This window comes from Hydractinia symbiolongicarpus, chromosome 1, assembly GCF_029227915.1.
Source record: "Hydractinia symbiolongicarpus strain clone_291-10 chromosome 1, HSymV2.1, whole genome shotgun sequence".
Taxonomy (NCBI): Eukaryota; Metazoa; Cnidaria; class Hydrozoa; order Anthoathecata; family Hydractiniidae; genus Hydractinia; species Hydractinia symbiolongicarpus.
This window is the reverse complement of record NC_079875.1, coordinates 6,720,865-6,741,503: the sequence shown is the minus strand read 5'-3', so window position 1 is coordinate 6,741,503 and position 20,639 is coordinate 6,720,865. Positions and strand designations below refer to the sequence as shown.

The window sequence follows — 20,639 nt, the reverse complement described above, 5'->3', positions numbered from 1 at the left end:
ATCGCAAAAATTTTTTGGCGCATAATATATAACATAAAATCCGCTAAAATAAAAGCACAACAACACGAGAAGTATTCTTAAATCGCGAAAATTTTTGGCGCATAATAGATAACATAAAATCCGCTAAAATAAAAGCACAACAACACGAGAAGTATCCTTAAATCGCGAAAATTTTTTGGCGCATAATATATAACATAAAATCCGCTAAAATAAAAGCACAACAAAACAACAATACGAGGGTTATCCTGAAATCCGCGTTTCTTTTCCTGGGTAAAAATATAATACATAGCTTCGAAATAGGTTCATATCACGTGACTTTCAGTGATCTTTACAACGGTTGTACACCATCAAATGCTTTATCGAGTTATCGAGCACTTTGCATTTCGTAAATTCTGTTACTACGATCGTAGCGACTTGTATCGACGGAATACTTCGAGAATGTGAGGTGCTATATCTGGCGTAAATATTAGCTTTTCCATTTTATCAGCGTATTGATCGATCTCAACATGGTACTAAAAAAATATTATCGACATTTAACAGATAAAAATGTCTTTCGCTGACATCACTAGGTAAAAATCATTCCTTAAATTACCCATTCCCCATTTACATTTTTAGTAGTATTTTTCGGTGGCGAATGATTGACTAACAGTGTCTATTTGGACGTTTTTAAAATTACCGCCAACAAGTAAGTACCGGTGTATAATTTACAAATATTCTGGCTTCTCTGATATTCCCGCCTCTCTAGTTATTCCGTCTTTTTTAGCATGAATAACAAATATTTCCCACTCTCCAATAATTCCGCATGCAGGATTACTACATACATTTTTAAGTTTACAATTATTCCACCGCATGCCAGTGTGCAAAGGCTCAACAACTATTTTAAATGCAAGACAATGAAAAACTAGCAGCGCTTTTCATCTACAGAATTGTATTAAACCTATTTAATTGATGCTTCTATGCTTCATAATAATTAAAGGGTTTTCCAGCACTGAAAAATAATCCTGCCTTTCTGATATTCCCGCCTTTCTAATAAATCTGCTTTTATTTTGTACTAGTCGGTGTCCTGTGATAAATTCACAGAATTCGCCTGTTCTTTATAAATCACATTTCGTGTTTCCGCAGCACGACTTTTTTCTCACGCACAAACAGACTGACGGAATACGGCTATTATTTATTTTGTGTTGAAAGGCACCAACAAATATAATATAGTATCTACTTTCACCGTGTGCGTTTACTTAAATAAGTAAAAATTATTTAATGGAAACACTTCTAAAAAATTATATAAATAATAGCAGAAATTTAAAGCATAGACTTACCAAGAGAAATATTTCTTGTAATCTCTGAAGTGTGTATCTGTACCAAGAGTTGGCAATTCTTCGACCTTCTCGATTGCACTCAGCTATGTGTTCAGTGATAATCATTGTAAAGCGCTATAAGAAATTCCAGCAGGGATGCTAAAACACGTTGTAACTACTTTTATATTACCAGGTATGTAAGAAAATCTTTCCCTTTTCACTACAGCAGCTGGCTACTGGAAGCAGAGATTTCCGTGGAACAGCTTTGGTATACAATGTTTAACATGAAGCCACATTGTGCTTGCCATAGTGCCAGGGCTTAGGTCTGCTCTTCATGAGATAAAGGGCTAAAAACCTTGGGTTTAGCTGTACAGACAAGACAGGCTTATCTGTCAGAAATAGATGCTTAAGTCCATAAAACTGGACGCACTCGGTTCTTTTTGACAGATTTGTCAAGCACTGCACAGCATTAAACTGAACAATTTTCGTTTATTTTCTCACAAATCATGACTAGTGAATACCTACCTGGAACACAATTAGAAAAAGTTCTTTTTGATCCTTCTTCGCTGTTTCAACTTTTTCCGTAAGTTCTTCAATTTCTTCCTGACGCCTTTCGATGTCGAGTTGCGTCGTGTCGTCTTCATCGTCGGATTCCGCATGGTTTCGTTGCTCCTGACAACATCAAATCGAAATTAATATAACGCTGTTAAAAACTAGAGATATTTCTCGACTGGTTTTATTGTACACAACACCCGTTTTAGCTTATACTCTGCAGTGACTGTACAAAAAGTAACCTTCTAATTTACCAAACAATATAACAGTGTATAAGAGTGGTTGTTTGATAAATTAGGGGGGGTACAACTTCTCGTCAGTACAAAGGTAATACCCTAATTCGTCCAACACCCTCTTTGCTCGTGAATTAAATAAGTGTCCATAAGCGAAAAGTCTAATACATGATAAATTTAAAAAATGTCACCTGACGTCACATAGGGCGTTTAAGCTAAGAATCACGGGACATATGAATATAGACTAAAAGTGTGTTTCTCAGTTGTATATTTGTGGCTTTTACTGTGTTTTTATGCAAGGTTCTCACAGAATTAAGACAAAATTGCTGACGATTAACAGCTCGCAGCTTAAAGAACGTACCTTCTTGGCTTTGTCGATCAAAACATCCAACCTTTCATGCGCATCCTCCAAATCCTTCTTTACCTGGAAAATATTTTCAAGTTACTCTTACATCTTCAATTAAGGTAGGCAAGCTATATACACAATGATGGTTGTGACCCGCTAGCTCTTATTTTAAAAACAAAAGGCTGCACTTTTTTAAAGAACAATGAAGAAGAGTTTGTTGTAGACATGGAACGGACAGCTTAGCGGTTATCACAATTTTATGCATACAGTATATGAACCGCCAAAGTAGCATACATTACAGGCGCTGACATTGATTATACCTTTTCTTTATGTTTCATCATCTTCTTCAATGTGTTATGAAGAAGCTCCCACGTTGAAAATCTGAAGAAAATTTTGTAAATGACTTTTATCTATCCATAAGAACCAGCCATTTTTCAATGTAGGTACATAAACAAATGTTATACATATACACTCACTTGGTGAATTCAGACTCCATCTCAGGAGCAAAAATCCAGTTCACAACTGTACTACATTGGATGTATTGTAACTTGACCATCTTGTCAATCACGACTAACATCATCTAGATAAACAGAAACCGAGATTTAAATAGTAAAAACATAACAGAAAATTGAGACCGCAATAAGTACACTATGAACCTTCGCAATTTCGTAAATGAGCTATAATTTTAATTCTACAGGCATGAACGTTCTTCTTCAAATATATTTTGCCATGGAAAATTACTTCAAAGAAAGCAGGAAACACATAGTTATATAGCTGATTCAGCTTTGGAAGGTAGGGCTGCTGGAGTAATAGTGCCCTATTACTCTTACTCCAGCACCCCTGCCAATTAATTTAAAGCCTAAACATTTCAGCGACCACTACGAAAATATAACGTAATGAGAAGAATAGACAGCATAGCTAATCTTAGTATATCCTTGCTTATTGGTTCAGCTGGTCAAGTTATATCACCATTTACGTTATTTCTTTGTAAAAATAAATGAAAGAACGATCTTACCAAAGGATTTCGTCCCCAAAATTCTCGAACAGCTCGCAAGCAATGCATTTGTTCTGATCTGTTAGTAATCATTTCTGTAAACATCGCATGAAATCTGTACAAAAAATATTAGAGTAATAGAATTTTCAGTTCTTTTCTTGTAAAAAATTACCTCCGTATATAATTTAAACATAATTTTGTATTTTATTTTTAGCGAAGAAATTTGTTAGCTACGAAAGACAAAAAGCAATTTCATTATATTGAAGCAGATGATGAGTTTCGTACAGATTAAAATTCGGACAAAAAATTATCCTTGTCGATATTCTCAAACTTGCAAAATACAGATCTGGAACTTCTTTAAAATCTCACAAGCTGTGAGAAGTATTTCCATTATCTCCCTGAAGAATAGCTGAGATCTCCCTCGCTATTTTGTCTCATCCATGAGGGAGATTTATCATAAGAAGAGAATGTCTTACTTGGTCAAAGCACTGTATGTGTGAGTGATAGATTTCAATCCAGCACGTAAAATAGTCAGCATGAAACATTCAATTCTCAACGCTGGTATGTTTGGATCAATAGCTGCAAGAACAACAACATAGTAATAAAAATGTGGGTTAATTTAAAATATCGCCTCATTGGATCTTGTGGCGAGAAAACTTTACGATAATCTTCTTTTCAGTTAGATAGGTTTCAAAAAAGCTTTCACTATAAATCGTTTATTTTGGTTTAAACCCCTTCTTGTCTCTTAGTAATGACCCAAAATACATTTTCTAACACCTTACTTCTCGGCAATCATGTGTGATTTATCGTGCATGATTTAATCTGTTTTCTAACATCTTTTCTACAGTACTGCACCCTCGTTAATTTCGTAGCTTATATCACGTTAGTACAGTCCATTAAATACCGGATAAAAGTGTCATCAGCTTCTCTGTTAAAATAACAACCATAACCTGTGTCTAAAATCACCTCCCACTCCCTCCCACACACACATGTACACACGGAGTGCATCACTACATTATGCTACTGATGCACGAGATATTTTTTCACGGGTCAACAACTAGTCTTGTATTGTAATTGCACGGACTATTGACTCAATTATGGCGCATACGAATGTTCTAAAAATATATTTACCGATCACATCATCGTCGTAATATGATTTTTCAGATGCAGGAATTTCGTATAAAACTCCAAGCAATTCATGAGTGTCTTGTTTCATTTTGATTCCGTCTATTAATTTGCGAACAGTATTTTTTCCATTTTCCTCTGTAAGCAAAAAATTATTCAAAAAGTTATTTACAGGTAGCCCAGTATTAAAACAGCCTTACTAAACATAAAACCCACGATAAAAAATAGCGCAAAGAGAGAAAGAGAAGTATTGGGAGAGGCATCACAAATTTAAAGTAAGGTCCCTTCGCAGAAAATCACAGTTCTATTATTCTGTATTATTGCAAATTAGAAAAAAACTTTGCGTCTTCATATCTTTCACTTGCGCCCACAAAAAGCACCAAAGTGGAAGAAAATAATGTTGTTATCAGTATCGACAACTTTAACAATTTCTTTAGTATTATTGTATACAGGTAGTGATATCAGTCACAATCGTTACAAAGAACTAAATGTAAGGAATTTGCTAGTAATAAGCTAATAGCCGCAGTATTGTTTACGTAAATAGAAATATATTAATTCTTCAGTGAAGAATTTCTGAAATTTATAAACAAGCAAACCTAACCTATTTAGAAAATTGAGATGCTTTTTGATAAAAAGAGAGATTGAATAAACTGTGTCTTCTAATCAAGTTAACATGTACTGAATGGCAAATTGTTGTAGAAAAGAAAGATTTGCCCTAGTACGTCTCTTATTCCAAGATCTATGATCTTGACATTAAAAATCTCTTGAGGCCCTTGAAATAGCAAAGTGTTGCACCTTAGAGCGGGTGCGGGGATATCATATCATATTATATTATATTATATTATATTATTATTATCTATATATTAATACGCCTTGTGTGTGTGTGCGCACGGTGAGGCCACGTCACACAAATCACAGGTCACTTTCTTACGACGTGGCGTTACGCTAAAATTTACCAAGTTAAAGAAAACGCAAATCAGGGGGTTACTATATAAATATTTAATTCTCTTTTCTTATTTTTTTTTAAAAATAAAACTCTTTTTCCTTACTCATTAAAACTAATTTTAATTTTAATTTCAAATGGTTTTATTTGTTTTTTTGTTGTAAAAGCCCCGCTGGTCGTTTAAGATAGAATAATTAAATTTTACCCCCGGTTTACCATATGCGCGCCGTTTCTCACGTAAAAAAAGTTTATTAACTGAAAAATGAAAACCGAAGCGAAGAAAGTTGTCTCTTTTTTAAAGCAATCCTGAAAAAAGTTATTTCAAACAAGGTTTACTCATCACGAGGTTAGATTAAAGCTTATTTGTTTCTTCTATCTTTTTTGTGTTCTGGGACCGAAGTTGCTTTCTTTTAAAAAAACTATCGAATTCGAATGATAATTCGAACCTAAGAAGTAAAGAACAAAACTGTTGTCATTGTAGAGCGACTGTTGATGTCGAGCGAGAATAAAAAAAGTTTATGTTGTTGCCAGAAATATTTGTTATAAAGAAGAAAAACGTACGATAATATAACGTCAAAAAGAGAACTGATTGTAGCTAGCTATACATTTTCAATTTGTTTTCTTTGGGATGAAGCGAAGTTTAATAATCGAAGTAAAAAACTGATTGGTCTTTTATCCAGAGACGCTATCTAACTGAGAAAGCCAAAGAAAGGCAGGTGTGTTGTTTAGTTTATCTGGTAAAGAGATAAGTTTAGGTGTGTAGGTTTTTTTTTAACCGTTTTAACTTTCAGAGCTCAGCTTTTCCTTTAAATTTTTAGTTCCTTGTTGCGTCTGAGCTTAAATGCGTTTTCTTTTGACACAATTTTTATAAGAATCTAAAATGTAAAGCGACGTTTTTAAGCCGTTTACACGCTTGCAGCTAAACTTTCCCTTTAATATGAAGTTAAATTTGTTTTGTCTTTGCCTGAACATATTTAACGTTTTTTGTAAGAATATACTCTAAACAATGGGTCAGAATATCCTAAGAATATGTCTAAGCTTGGTTGTTTCTTTTAATATAAAAATTTGTATGACTGAACCTTTTTATCTCCAAAACAATGGGCAAGTACACCAGGGAAAGCTAAGAACATGAAGGCCGAAACGAAAAAAAAAACACTATTCTTATAAAATACAGCGCGTATATAATAGAGAAGAGTTTATATAAAATGTAGAAAGTATTTTTTCGTTGTTACTGTTTTTAACGCTACGAAGTGGTTGATGTGGTTATAATAAACCTTAATGTAAACAAAGTTAAATCAATGTTTACATCTGTTACGTTACCGTTTAAAATAATATTCGATTCTTCAATTCGAAAACACTGCATTGTTATCATGCACTGCACGTTTGCGCATTGGGAAGGTTGCTATATGCAATAGACTAAATAGCTAATTTGGTATGATGCATTAGAATCTGTACGTTGTGGAAACTTTGCAATAACCTTATTTGTGTGACTTATCGATTTTTTCTAATGTCTGGTATACCATTTTCCCTTTTATATTTCGGGTATGGCAAAGCAAGTATATAGTTTTAACAGATTTGATAGCCACCTTCGATTTTGTTAAACTTTTTGCATTTTTATTTGTTGCTGGACATGCTTATATTTTTAAGCGTTCTGTTTCAGCGGGTACAAATATAACGCAGATTGTGAGCAACTTCAATCCCAGGGTTTTTTTCTCTTTTATTGTTATTTTTTTATTGCTGCACATATTTATTTTTTTGGACGTTTTGTTCTAGTGGTTATTGGTATCTCTTACATCGGTTTAATGAGAGATTCAGTGGATTCCCCCACGGGTATTCAGCTAGTATTATATTAATATTATATTATTATATATGATATACTGACCTGAATCAGCAATTTCAAATCTGAAAAATCCTTGAGTTGGTTCAGGTATCAACGGATGAAGCTCATCTGGTATGATGCCATTAAGATTTTCTTGAAATGTTGACCTGGAAAAAATATACTAATTTTGAACGACATTGTCCTGCTATTTGTTTACACAAAAACTAAAAGTGAGTTAGTGCTTCGATGATGGTAGACTTTAAAAATGGACTTATTTCAACTGTTTATGTGCGAACTTGAGCATATTAGCACAAAAAAAATATTGACGTGTGGTGGCATCTCATTTTTTGATGGCCCTATGCAATGAAAGAGGAGGAGACATATCTCTAAACGTTTTCTTCTTTCTGTATAGATCGCTTAAAGTTGAATTTTTAACAGTTAAATAAGAGCAACCATATCAATCAACGCACCGTTGACATTTCCCGAGAACTTCAGTGATGAACCTCACTTTGGGTTCTTCAGTACTCGCATCAACGTATGGAATCCTGCATATAAACAAAGAAACGTCGAAGAATGAAATGGGAATTGAGAAAAATAGAAAAACAATAATATTATGAGACACAAAAGGAGCATACATTGCAGTTTTAAATTTTTAACATCGTATCATTCGTACATTCTTATCGTTAGAGATAATTGCAGTCATAGGAGTAATTGTGAAATAAGCACTAGGGTTGAAACTTGCTGGATAACTTCAAAAAATTAAACTCTAATTTATTAGAAATTATAACCATACCAATCCTCCCAAGTCCATTTGTATTGGAAGTTACTTAAATGGTAAGAAAACCAATCAATAAATCTAAAAAAAAGTAAACATAGTAATTATCTAGCTAATCTTCTTGAATTAATTAAGGCTGATAAGATGTATTGGTTTTACAACAACAGCAATTGCTGCCTACATCACAATCAAACAAGAATCACAACACCAAACTAAAACTGGTCACAATGCCAAATTAAAACGACTGGCCAAAGACAGTCAAGTTACATTAATGCAAAAAGCAATTCCATTTTTAAAAAAGGTAGCATGCGAAAAATTCATGCATGTATGATGTTGTATACCAGACCCAGATTCTACATTAAAATAAATTAAAATCAATCTTAAGCTGCATTATACCTGTCGATGCATGTGATGTTCATTGTATCTAAGCGTTCAAATAATAATTCAACTGCTTGTGCAACCTGTTATTATGTCGAGTTAAAGAGTAAATATAACTAGTTGTTGGCAAGAGGAGGATTATCCAAGGGGATAATTCCTCAGCATATGGTAGCAAAATTACTCTATGTTGGTACAGTTAAAAAATATTACCTTTGCTATTTCTAGCTTATGTATTTTGTGTGCCATGCCACACGAATTGACTTTGTGTTACAACGAAATTTATCAACGGCAAGAATCAGTAATAAAAATTATGAATAGGATACAACTCCAGGCATTGATTCAGGCGAAAGTTTACAAAGCTCAATCGTCAGTGAACCATAAAATAAAAACAAATGATCTGGCTCTGGGAGACGAAACATTGCACCGAACAAAATCTAAAATTTATGAAAAACAAAAACAAAATGTAACACAAGAACCACAGCACAATTCTTTTTAAAGTTGTTATTAAGATGTCCTCTGTCACAGGGTTCAAAATTTCTATAAACAACTTTTTGACCAGTATTTCAGCCTTTTGACACTTTCCAGGCCAAAGGACACTTGCGCTAAGTATAGAACTTAATCCATACCTCGATAATGATATACTCAATGGAAACTTTATTTTTAGCGGCACAATTTATCAATTGAGAAGCACTAAGGAAAAAAAATAAAGAAAAAAAAACATTAAAACGGAATTAATAACATTTTGGTCTATTGCCATATTTCGATGATATTTTAAAATAAATACAGTCTCACCATTCTTTCTTGTCTTTATAATGTGTGCATATAATCCTCCATATTGTTTCTTCAACCAAATAACGTTCAATAGCATGTGCTCCTGGAATTGGTTTCTCCTAAATAAATAAACAGATGAGGTTCATTTACGAAAAAAATAATTTGAGGTGCATCAAAAAATGTAACACGTAACACTTTCTTTGCAAAATAGCAAAAGTATATAAATTTCATTTTTATATCTTTATATTACATGTAAATTATTGAAAAAGTTAGAAGCTTTTTTAAAAAGATAGATACAATATCTCAGAAACATTTAGTTTTTAAGAGTATCATAAACCTTACCTCTGGCGCATCAGTGTAATCGAACATTCGAAAAATAACACTTGGTAGTGGGTAACGAATAATATCAGAATGCGGTGGAAGTTTGATCAATTGAAGAGGATGCTAAAAGTTTACCGTTAAGCTAGTATAACTAAGTATACTAATAAATACAAGTCAATGAATAATTTTCTTTTTTTACGGACTTACAGGTAACGCTTTGCAAAGCACACTGTGAAAAGCTTTATATGGACGTCTGATGTGTTTTTCCTATAGAAGCGAAATTATAAACAGTTATTTAGCCGTTCATTATCATGTCAACATGAATTACATCATCATAAAAGGTCGAGCCTTGCTCACTTCACATTTTGTACCTATCTATCTCGTATTCCTTTATGCTTATTATATTATTATAAAATTAGTAAAAAGCAGTGGAAAGGTCAAAATAGCAGAAAATCTGAAACATTCTGCCAATTAAATTGAAAAAGGTATCCTCGGTTGCTCACCTCATGCTTTATTTGTTAGATCTTTTAAAAAAAAGAGATAGTAATTATCAATATTTAAAGCCCAATTTTTCACGTCCCTATTTTTAAAAATGCTGGTATTTAACCAACTTTTTACCTAGCACATACTACCTAAATTAAGATAAGTTTTCCAGATGTGTAATAATAAACTCAACAACAGCAATATTTTCCTAACAAGTTTTAGCTTTGTAAGAAGGCTTTCAGACAATTTATTAACAAAATCTGTGTGGAAATCATGTACAGGCAAAGTAACATTTTATGGACAAAATAAGAAACCAATTATTATTATTATATTACCTATTATTTTCAAAAAAAAACTTTTTTATTATGTTATAGTTAATTTTTAAACCTGCTTTTTGAACTAATTTAAGCATTTCTAATACACTTTAGTAAAGTATGCAGCCAAATAACATTTAAAAAATTAGATAACAGAAAAAAATTACTATAGATGGCGTAAGCCGAAAAGCTTTTACTTTCTGTGTGTTTAGTTTTCTGTATTGTATAAATTATGGGAAATAATTATAACAAATTAAAAGATCCATAATGGACACACTTCAATTCTATGTAATGCAAGTTTCATGAATATTTATACAAAATTTGGAGTGTACATAGTTCACCTAATTTAAAAAAGGTGCCTAGATAAATATGCATCTAAGAATATCCAACCTATGTTGTATGACAACATTGGATCTGTTGCTCCTGAAGAGTTAATTACTAAAATTGTGATACCTATTTTATTTTGGGCGAATAATTCAGACATTAAATCTTGTACAGTATTGTTGGCCTGGTAGACAATGTAAAAAAAAACACTCAGTCACTTTCAAGTTACCAAATTTGTTCTCTGGTAATTTCCACGATTTACCCCATAAATATGTTTTCATATGTTCTCGTATTTTAAACTACCGATGTTAAGTAATTACTGTTAACAATTTGTACCAAATAATTTTTAGATTGGATTTTGAAGACATAATGAACAAATTAAATGTCAATAACTTCTACACTTACCTGCCAATCATCCTCTTTCATTGTTTTTACTTGTTCCCACAAACAATCTAGGTACTAAAAGGTAACAAATTATTTTTTGTTAAAAATGGAAAACCCTCCAAAGCTGAGTCATCAAGCTTAAAAAGATAAAAGTCAGAAAGGAGAAATTATTGCTAAAGCAAAACAACAATTAAAAATTGAAAAAACTTTTAAAAAAAGATCTATATATCCTATACATAACTATACACCCTGTTAACCGATAATTATTTTTTTATTAAAATATATAATAATGGTACACAAATGTAGCTCTTGCATGCAAATACGGTGTGAATAAAAACGACATTCAAATCTATTGCCAGATTACAGAAAGAAACCTAACGAAGTCTCTCTCTCTATTGTCTACTGTAAGCTGTAGGATGTGCTTCAAATGTTTGTAATAAGCATACATACCTCCTCCTGTGGATGTGGTTTGTCTGATGACCAAACACGAAGTGCTTTAACATGCAGTTTATTTCTTTCCCTACAAAAAACAATTGTACACCTATTACACAAATTATGAATAAGATTTACACAGAAATGTAGATAAACAACCAAATAACATGGACAACAAAGTTTGTTCATCAGATGGGTTTTTATTTCTGGAAAATGAGAGGGTGCTTGAAGACAGGGAGCTAGAAGAAGAGTTGAAAGAAAAGTGGGTGATCAAGAAAAGCGTAAAAACGATAAAAACAACACTTTGTTTTGCAATAACCAATGCATTTGGTGCCCCATTGACAGTTAAACAATTTTCTATGGTTTTAGAAAACATAATTCCAAAAATTAAATAAGGTACTGTGAAAAATAAAATAACAATAAAAACAAAAACAACAAGTCACTTTGGTGATTGAAACATTTGAGCAACATTTTTGCCAGTATCAATTAAAATTTCCCTGGCATAAACAACAGTTTGCTATCACTTTTGGAGATGGTTCAGAGTTACCTAACTAATTTGCAATGCTCTTTTTCAGAAGAACAGTCCAAAAAATAAAGAAGTGAAAACAACAATTACATTTAAATATAAATGCAAGCAATGAACTAGCAGAAACAAAAATCTTCCAACCTAATATAAACTTCGATTAAATCCATCAGCCTTTCAAATTCTTTTGGTTTCTTTGTTGATAATTCCTTGGCACACTAAATCAAATCACAATGCAACACTTACAAAGTGCTAGTACAAATTCATAAAACAAACATGATTTGTTTATACTAATCATACCCATGGCAGTGATGATAACACTGTGTATATATACCAGTCAGAACGAACCTGAAAAAATAGTAAGAAAGAGAGAATATGTCACTGTCACGCAAAATGGTAGCTTAGCTGCGCAATTGCAGTACAAAAAGGACGGGCGAACCCGTGGATTTTCCACGGGCTAACGACTAGTAGTTCTATATTCTATATTTATTATCTTAACACATCGGTCATCTCCTGAACATCACACTAAATTGCTTTTTTGTCAGAAAAAATACTATTTTATTATACATGATATTCCATTTTCGATTTTTTTATAAATCTTAAACTGACTGGTGGCTCTGTGAATCGATCTTTTTTGCTTAACCTTCAGCATAAGAATAGGATTGTTATATTTTAGGTGGTCGGCTAGTTGAGTGGCTGTTGTGCTTGCATGCCTTCCATAGCTTAAATGGGAGCTTAAAATGCACCAGGACCCCTTTCACAGGACCCTCATTGATAACAGTACTTTTAGGAACTAAAGAGAATGTCTTTGGAAAACAATAGTGATAATAATAATAAAAAATAACTACATCCTTTAAATTATGTTCACAAATTATGCATTTTTAAAATTATATACTGCTAAAATTTGTCTGCTTTCAAGGTTTTCTATCAAAACAGTGGAAAACTTATCAATGTAAAATTCAAAAGCATGTGAAATTTTTAAAATCCCAATTCATTATATATCAGGTTTATGTTCAAGGTGGCAACAGATTTAAAATTTTACAAATTTGGTAAATTTTTGGCGAATTTAGAAGGTTTTAGAGCCAAACCTTAGGAGAACAACAATGTATCTCTGAAGATAAACAATTTTAGAAGATTTTAGGATGAATCTATGTTTTCGTTTCAAATTTTAAGTTTTATAAATTTTAGAAGGGTTCTTATATTTTAGTTTATTTAGGTTTTAGGTGTGGTCACCATGACGTTATACCTGGGGTACAGCAGACTGAGAAGCCTCATTGATGAATTGTTCAAGAAATGATATTAATGATGCAGCAACCAAGAAATTGCAGTTGATTAAGTCAGAAATAAAGCGAACCTAAAAAAAAGATAACAGTTTAAACATGTATAAAAATAAAATATCCATTCATCCATCTATATATATAAGGTGAAAAACAGCAGTACCATAAGCCGTGCTCTTTCGAAACTACCAGAATGGATCACATCATTTAAGTTATTCAGGATAAGCTCCAGAAACTAGGAACAAAAAATATTATATTCAAATAATATTATGCCACAATACTATAGTTGGATCCCTTAAAACAACTTCTTGTTAATTTTTTGCAGTGTAAAAATTAGTAACGCAAGATGAAGATGAAGGTTTGTTGTGCAAAATAGATGGACACAAAAAAAATTACCTAGCACATCTTTGTTACATGTTCATCACAAGGGAAACACAGATAATTTGTTTAAGAAAACTTACCTCACCACCAAATTCGAAGCTTTTCTCGTTTAATAATCCAACTAATGTGGAATATATAGTTGCTTTTTCAGGATGATTTGTAACACTGAAACATTACACATAAAATATTATTGTCAAAAACTGAAAATTCTATGAACTCTTTACAAAATGTTTCAACACGTTCAGGCAAAAGTACACACATAATGATGCATTTTAGGTGAGCTTCCAGGCCAACTCGTTATAAAGCCTGAGGTTTTTGAAGTGTAATATAATCTATTGCACGGTATTCTTGAAAAAAACCCTTCACAATAAATAATAGGTTTTACCAGGTACACAAGATTTGCAATATCCTTTGTTTATGACTCTGCATGTCTGTTTCGAGAACATTAGCAAGTGCTTCTAAATTGCTTTCCAAAGAAGATGTACTCTAAATCAAGAAAAATATAATCAGAGCCAATGCCTATATCATCATATGCTTTGCAAGAAGATGTTAGATTTAAAAGAATATTTTATGCGAATCACATGTTTATGTTCAATATGCCTTACTATACTTCCTATAATCCACCCAAGAAAGAAATTGTAAGTAGGAATACTGAGGGGGTTTGCACCAGTTTTGCTCTGTTAAATAATTTTAGGTATTCAATTGATATTGAATATCAGAATTATCTTGACACTCCTCTGCTTTTTTTATTTGAGAAAGCACTCTATTATTTTGAATAATCTCAAAGGAGGATAATTCTATTTTTGAAGGTTGCAAAAAATTTTTTTTGATGAAAAACATATTTTTATTTGTTGTTGCAATAAAAGTGAATAAAAGTTTGCAAGCTTGTTGATTTGTAATATTGAGTCAATTAATAGTATTGCTTTCAAAATTGGTAAATTATTAAACTTTTCGTGTCATAAATTTAATGACATTTGTTTTATGCATAATTTCTTAAAGTATTCTATTTTAATGTGGATGATAAAACAGATTCACTTAAGTGAAATCGAATATCAAAATATTCAGACTCGCTTTGATAATATTCTACTTAGCCAAATTGTCAAATATCATAAGCTTGACTGAATAACTTTTGATATCTGATTCCACCTCATCTGTTTATGATAAAATTTTTAGCATATCTAATAACAAGAAAGTCAATTAGTTTTAACTCCTGGTCTATGGAAAGAAACCTTAAAAAATTATATATTTTCCAATCATTTGTAAAAATTTTGTAACTACATTGTTTTATACTTGCTAAACATTTTACCTTATGCAATGCTACTATTTTTTATTTTTGTCGAAGTTCTTTCATTCAAAATTTATTAAATATGTATTTAAAATTTCTTAAGCAACGTATAATTCTGAAGTTTTAGTGGTATTAACATGTCATTATAGTGGATAATTTCAAATTTTTAAAAATCAAAAAACTTTTACCTTCTCACCAACTCTAGTAATCAAGGATTCTAATCGGTCTTCAACATTCAAAGGACCAGATCTAGGTCTTTTTCTGTCTCTTGAACCTGTAATAAACAAAGAGCGTTTAGTTTTCATAGTAAAGGGGGATTTTTACGAAGCGAATTGAACGGCGAATTTGATGGCAAATTCACTTTTTAATTTTCACGACAAAATAAACTAGGCGCCAAATTCATTGTTTACATTAGTTAACCGCGTTCTGATTGGTCAAAAACTAGCAGCGAAACCTTTAGCCGCGAAAAAGTAGGAACTGTTTCTACTTTTCAGCGAGGCAAATATTTCGATGCAAAATCAAAATAAACAAAACTGTGCATGCTCAGATACAATTCGCCATCGAATTCGCCGTTCAATTCGATTCGTGAAAATCCCCCTTAAGAAAAGAAAAAGTTAAATCTAAAAGAAGAAATTACTGTCATTATCGTAGTCTCTGTAACGCTTTCTATGGTCAGACATCTTTAAAAGTTGTTACTTGGCTAGTTCTATCAGTTTTCTAAAAATAAAAGGAAAAAAAGCCTATATACATAAATAAGATGTGAATGTACAAAAACTAGCCTGTCGCAAATTCACTTCATTATATAGTCATAGTAAATTATTTGCTCCTGTAAGACCATACAGGGGGTCCTCTGGTATAGATAGGATACAAAGAGCAAGTAACATTATTTTATACAAACAGGATTTTCTTTTTTATCCAAGTTGTAAAGTTAATTGAAGTTGACAACTACCTTTGGGTACATTAGGATTTGTTTGCATTGTGTGTGCATATTCAAGTTCAGCTGTGAGAAAAAGTAGCAATGTGTGGCAGACCCACTCAGCTTTAATGGTGTGTAACGATCGTCGTATTTTGTTATACAAAATTGTTGTGATTAAAAAAGCTGTGAACACAATGTCTTGCTTTCTATCTTTATTTTGATAGATAGATAGATAGATAGATAGATAGATAGATAGATAGATAGATAGATAGATAGATAGATAGATAGATAGATAGATAGATAGATAGATAGATAGATAGATAGATAGATAGATAGATAGATAGATAGATAGATAGATAGATAGATAGATAGATAGATAGATAGATAGATAGATAGATAGATAGATAGATAGATAGATAGATAGATAGATAGATAGATAGATAGATAGATAGATAGATAGATAGATAGATAGATAGATAGATAGATAGATAGATAGATAGATAGATAGATAGATAGATAGATAGATAGATAGATAGATAGATAGATAGATAGATAGATAGATAGATAGATAGATAGATAGATAGATAGATAGATAGATAGATAGATAGATAGATAGATAGATAGATAGATAGATAGATAGATAGATAGATAGATAGATAGATAGATAGATAGATAGATAGATGTGCATATTTTACATGGCTAGCCTCACTAATATCGAGGGATATACCCTGTCTATTATTTCCAGGAGGGGCCATGGCTTAGATGGAGAGTCCTAGAGTATTTAATGCTCGTTTTGAGCTATGCAGACCCAATTAGGGCCCGCGCTCTACTAGACAACTCCCGGCAACATCCAACAGCACACACATGGAGCCATCTCCCCAATTTCCCTCACATGGCTTGGGTTAACTGGGGGCTATGGTAACATTCACTCGCCCATGTTGAAACGCTGTCAAGAGGAATCGAACCCCAGTCTCCCACACAGAGTACGAGAGCTATAACCACTAATCTACGGCGCCACCAATAAAAGTAAAAGCAGTAAAAGATCCTTTTTTTTCATTTATAAAATGTTTTTTTCTTTTACTTATAATTCTGTCAGCTTCTAAACTGTTGCAGCAAACCTGGTTGTTGGAATATTAAACGACTAACTGCTGGTACAAATAGCAACTACGAACTTATGACTTTTTTGTTAATATATACATACTTTGGTATAGTACTGACTTCATGACATTTAACATGCTATCACAATCTTCATGATGGTTAGCATTGTGATTATCATGTTAACATTGCAATAGTCAAAACAGTATGCAATGTTTATTTTAGGTTGCGATATGTTCAGGATACATCATAATAAAGGATGATACATCATGATGTGCATAATGCATAACAATTTGAAAGTAGTACAAACATTTAATTTTTTAATGATAAAATTAAATAAAATAAGATTAAATCAGTGTGTTTTGTTAAGAACAATTACCAAACTTTTAGTCCAAGCCCCAAAATAGCCATATTTTGGTAAAAAACGATTAAAAAAATTCTCTCAAAGCTTAAACATCGTCATATTTTCTTTAGAAATGATTATATATATATTTACATACAATAAAAAATTATTATAGAAATTATTAAAAAAACTCTAAGTATATATATACAAATATTAACATATACATTTTTTTATTTTTTTAATGTACGAGACGAGTTACAACTATTTGAAGATCTAAAAATTTTTAGAACTGGAAATAATGGTACTGTTTAAGACTTTAAAGATAAGCATAAAAAGAAAAATTACAGTATGTACAGAAGCTACTAACTGTTTAATGAAAGCAGCACCATCAAAAATAAAGGCAAAAGCGAGTCAAAGCTGTCTGCGAAAAAACATCAAGAGGTGGTTGGGTGTTTCAAAGACGCCTGATTTGAGTAAGTTAAAAACGTTTAATTCCTATAGAATAGCACAGGCACTTTGATCGATTTATCATAATCAGAATTTTGTTGATATATTGATAAAAAAACATTACAATGGAAACAGAACTACACATGTTCTTCCTCATTGATTAAATTTTGGGTGATGACATGTATCCAGCAAACTTATGGTCGATTTTGCATTTATAACCATGTAAATCGTGAAATGAATTACAATGGAGGCTCTGTAGGCGAAGGGTAATTTGTTTGCTATTTCAGAAAAACATTTCAACATGTTCTGATCTTGATTTTCAGGATAATGTTTTACATCAATATGATGGAGCTAAACTGCAAGTTTTACTCATGTTAATTGTGGTGACAGAAGTGCAGTTCCTTAGCATTGTGGTTAGTATACATTAGGTTTATCTTAGTCATTGAGGATGTCATGTAGAACCCTTGCACAGTGGGGGTGGTTTCTACCTATAGACCTGATCTTGAAGGCTGCCATGGATACAAGTCTCACTTGCCTGTAAAGAAAATGGACCCTATCCGGGTCTTGATTATTAATGGCTGTATATAAAAACCCACCACCCCACACTGCACAAGTTCTTTACAGTTTACAATTACCCACCCTCACATCCTTTTTCATATATTGATTTCCTTTGCCTATTTTTCTTTATTTTATGTCATCAACACGTCTACAATGGTGGATGTGAGATACCAATTCAATTTATAACCATGGTGCAGTGGAATCGAATCGAAATCGAATTATCATTAACGTCTTCAATGCAAATAAAGACAACTGCATCACAGCTGTTATGGGAGCATGCAGCACAACACAACCAGAAAAATTGCTTTTGCCTCAAGGTGGCATTTCTTTTAGCTTATGTTACGCATACTGAACGTGTTGTTGAATGTGTAGATACACATTCAAACAGAAATACATTGTTTCTATCAATTTGTGTTAATATTCTGGAACCCAAAGCAATTAATTTCAGTTTTTACAATAGAATAGAGACAGGGTGTTATACCCATGCAGAGATACCAGTAAACAGAGCAAGTTTGTGAGAAAAGTCAAACCATGTAATTAGACGTTTACGTAATACTGAAGGTATGGTAGGGAAAAGTTGTGGTATGATGTAATATATTGACAAGAACACTAAACATGCACATATATAGCGTATGCCGTCCAAATTACATGATCTAAACAAAGAGCTCTATCAACAATCTGACAACTCCGCTCGCCACATAACTTCATGGTTTTGACTGACTGAATAAATTATTTACTTACTTTACTTACTAACTATAAGCCATTCCTAGAAACAACTTTCCTAAAATTCGGGTAAACAAAGTGGGCTTTTGCGCAGGGTTAGCTGAAAAAGAATTTAACTAAAATGTCACATTTCCGTGATTTAAGTCTTAATTCTGTGATGTGTTTTTTTCAATGTGAGATCCACTGGAGTTATTTCTAAAGTGTAATTTATGATTAAAATAGTTTCAATACTTTTTAACTTGTCTCAGATGGAGCTAGTCGCTGCTTCAAACATCAGCATGTACCTTTTTCCGATGCTTAAAAAAATAGATGTGACAAATTGATGCAGCCAAAGGGATCTGTGAAGGAGAGCACACTTAGTAGTAATTTTTTTAAAAAAAATATTCTCTGGCTTGTCTAGATTCATAATAATATAGGTTTCTTTGGTATTTAATGAATGATTACAAAGATAACAATAGATTAAAGTGTCATACCGCCACTGCGCAAAAATTTTTTAGCATGTTTAGGCTGTTCGTTCGTAAAGTGCACAAGTTTTGGTGTTGGTGAAAATGTTAATAAGAGGCTTAGGATATCATGTCATAGTCATCCATTGTTGCCAGTGAAAAAAGAAATTTACTGAGAAAGGTGAAATCATGGAATTAAGACATTCACGTAATTAGGGCGGTAGCTATAAATACGATAGATAAATTTCATTGTTTGTATTTTCAGCTGCCATTTCTTTTGGATCTGGCATTTGCAGATAACATTATGCTGCATTTTAACTCATACATACAATCAAAAAATATAAACAACAGATTTTATTGATCAAAGATATTTATATAAAAGAAGACTGATGCTAAATGTGGTAGTCTGTTCTTATAAAGATAAATGAAAATAATTCCTGTGCATTTTCAGTGTATTCGTAAAAATCTATAAATTATTGTAAATTTGTTACCCAACTCCTTGATAAAAGTTCCCATATACTCATTTTTATGTACCACAAAATAGCTAGATTCTCTTAAATATTGGTTTAACACTAGCTAAACGTTTTTGTACCTAAAAAAGCTGGCTTTATTATGCATGTAGAAGCGAATAAAATTATCTACAAAAGAGATTCAGTGAAAGTCAAAGAGGTTGTTTTTCATCCAATCTATACTACGCCACACCATTATGCTTGCGAGCGGCTATCGCAGCCGGAATCAATACTGGTACATATTAATTTCAATGGCGGTGCAGAGAACCGTAAACAAAATAACAAATATGGCGCCGCTTTTAGGGAATGCGAATGAGACTTACAAAGTAATTTGTTTGAAAGCAGTATTTCCTAAATAGAGTTTCATCTGCATTTTTAGGTTGTTTCAACAGGTAGATAGATGTGCATATTTTACATGGCTAGCCTCACAAATATCAAGGGATATACTCTGTCTATTATTTCCAGGAGGGGCCATGGCGTAGATGGAGAGTCCTATCCTAGAGTATTTAATGCTCATTTTGAGCTACGCAGACCCAATTAGAGCCCGCGCTCTACTAGACAACTCCCGGCAACATCCAACGGCCCACACAGTGTGCCATCTTCCCAATTTCCCTCACATGGCTTGGGTTAACCCGGGGCTATGGTAACAT

At 32.5% G+C, this 20,639-nt stretch overlaps 1 protein-coding gene across 1 annotated transcript; it reads right to left on the bottom strand.

Moving 5' to 3' along the window:
* Positions 1–240: 240 nt before the first annotated feature.
* Positions 241–16,133, bottom strand: LOC130635102 (nuclear cap-binding protein subunit 1-B-like). The gene is made up of 29 exons (XM_057444671.1): positions 15,905–16,133; positions 15,593–15,672; positions 15,144–15,229; positions 14,056–14,156; positions 13,751–13,835; positions 13,453–13,524; positions 13,259–13,366; positions 12,313–12,360; positions 12,157–12,230; positions 11,508–11,577; positions 11,079–11,132; positions 9,760–9,819; positions 9,574–9,675; positions 9,253–9,350; positions 9,087–9,150; positions 8,784–8,894; positions 8,479–8,543; positions 8,101–8,163; positions 7,778–7,852; positions 7,371–7,474; positions 4,552–4,683; positions 3,897–3,999; positions 3,442–3,535; positions 2,903–3,006; positions 2,747–2,807; positions 2,442–2,504; positions 1,821–1,967; positions 1,317–1,430; positions 241–512 (listed from the first exon to the last, which is right to left on the bottom strand). The coding sequence occupies exons 2-29, from the start codon at positions 15,633–15,635 to the stop codon at positions 399–401; spliced, it is 2,415 nt and encodes an 804-aa protein (XP_057300654.1). The 5' UTR covers positions 15,636–15,672; positions 15,905–16,133; the 3' UTR covers positions 241–398.
* Positions 16,134–20,639: the final 4,506 nt, after the last annotated feature.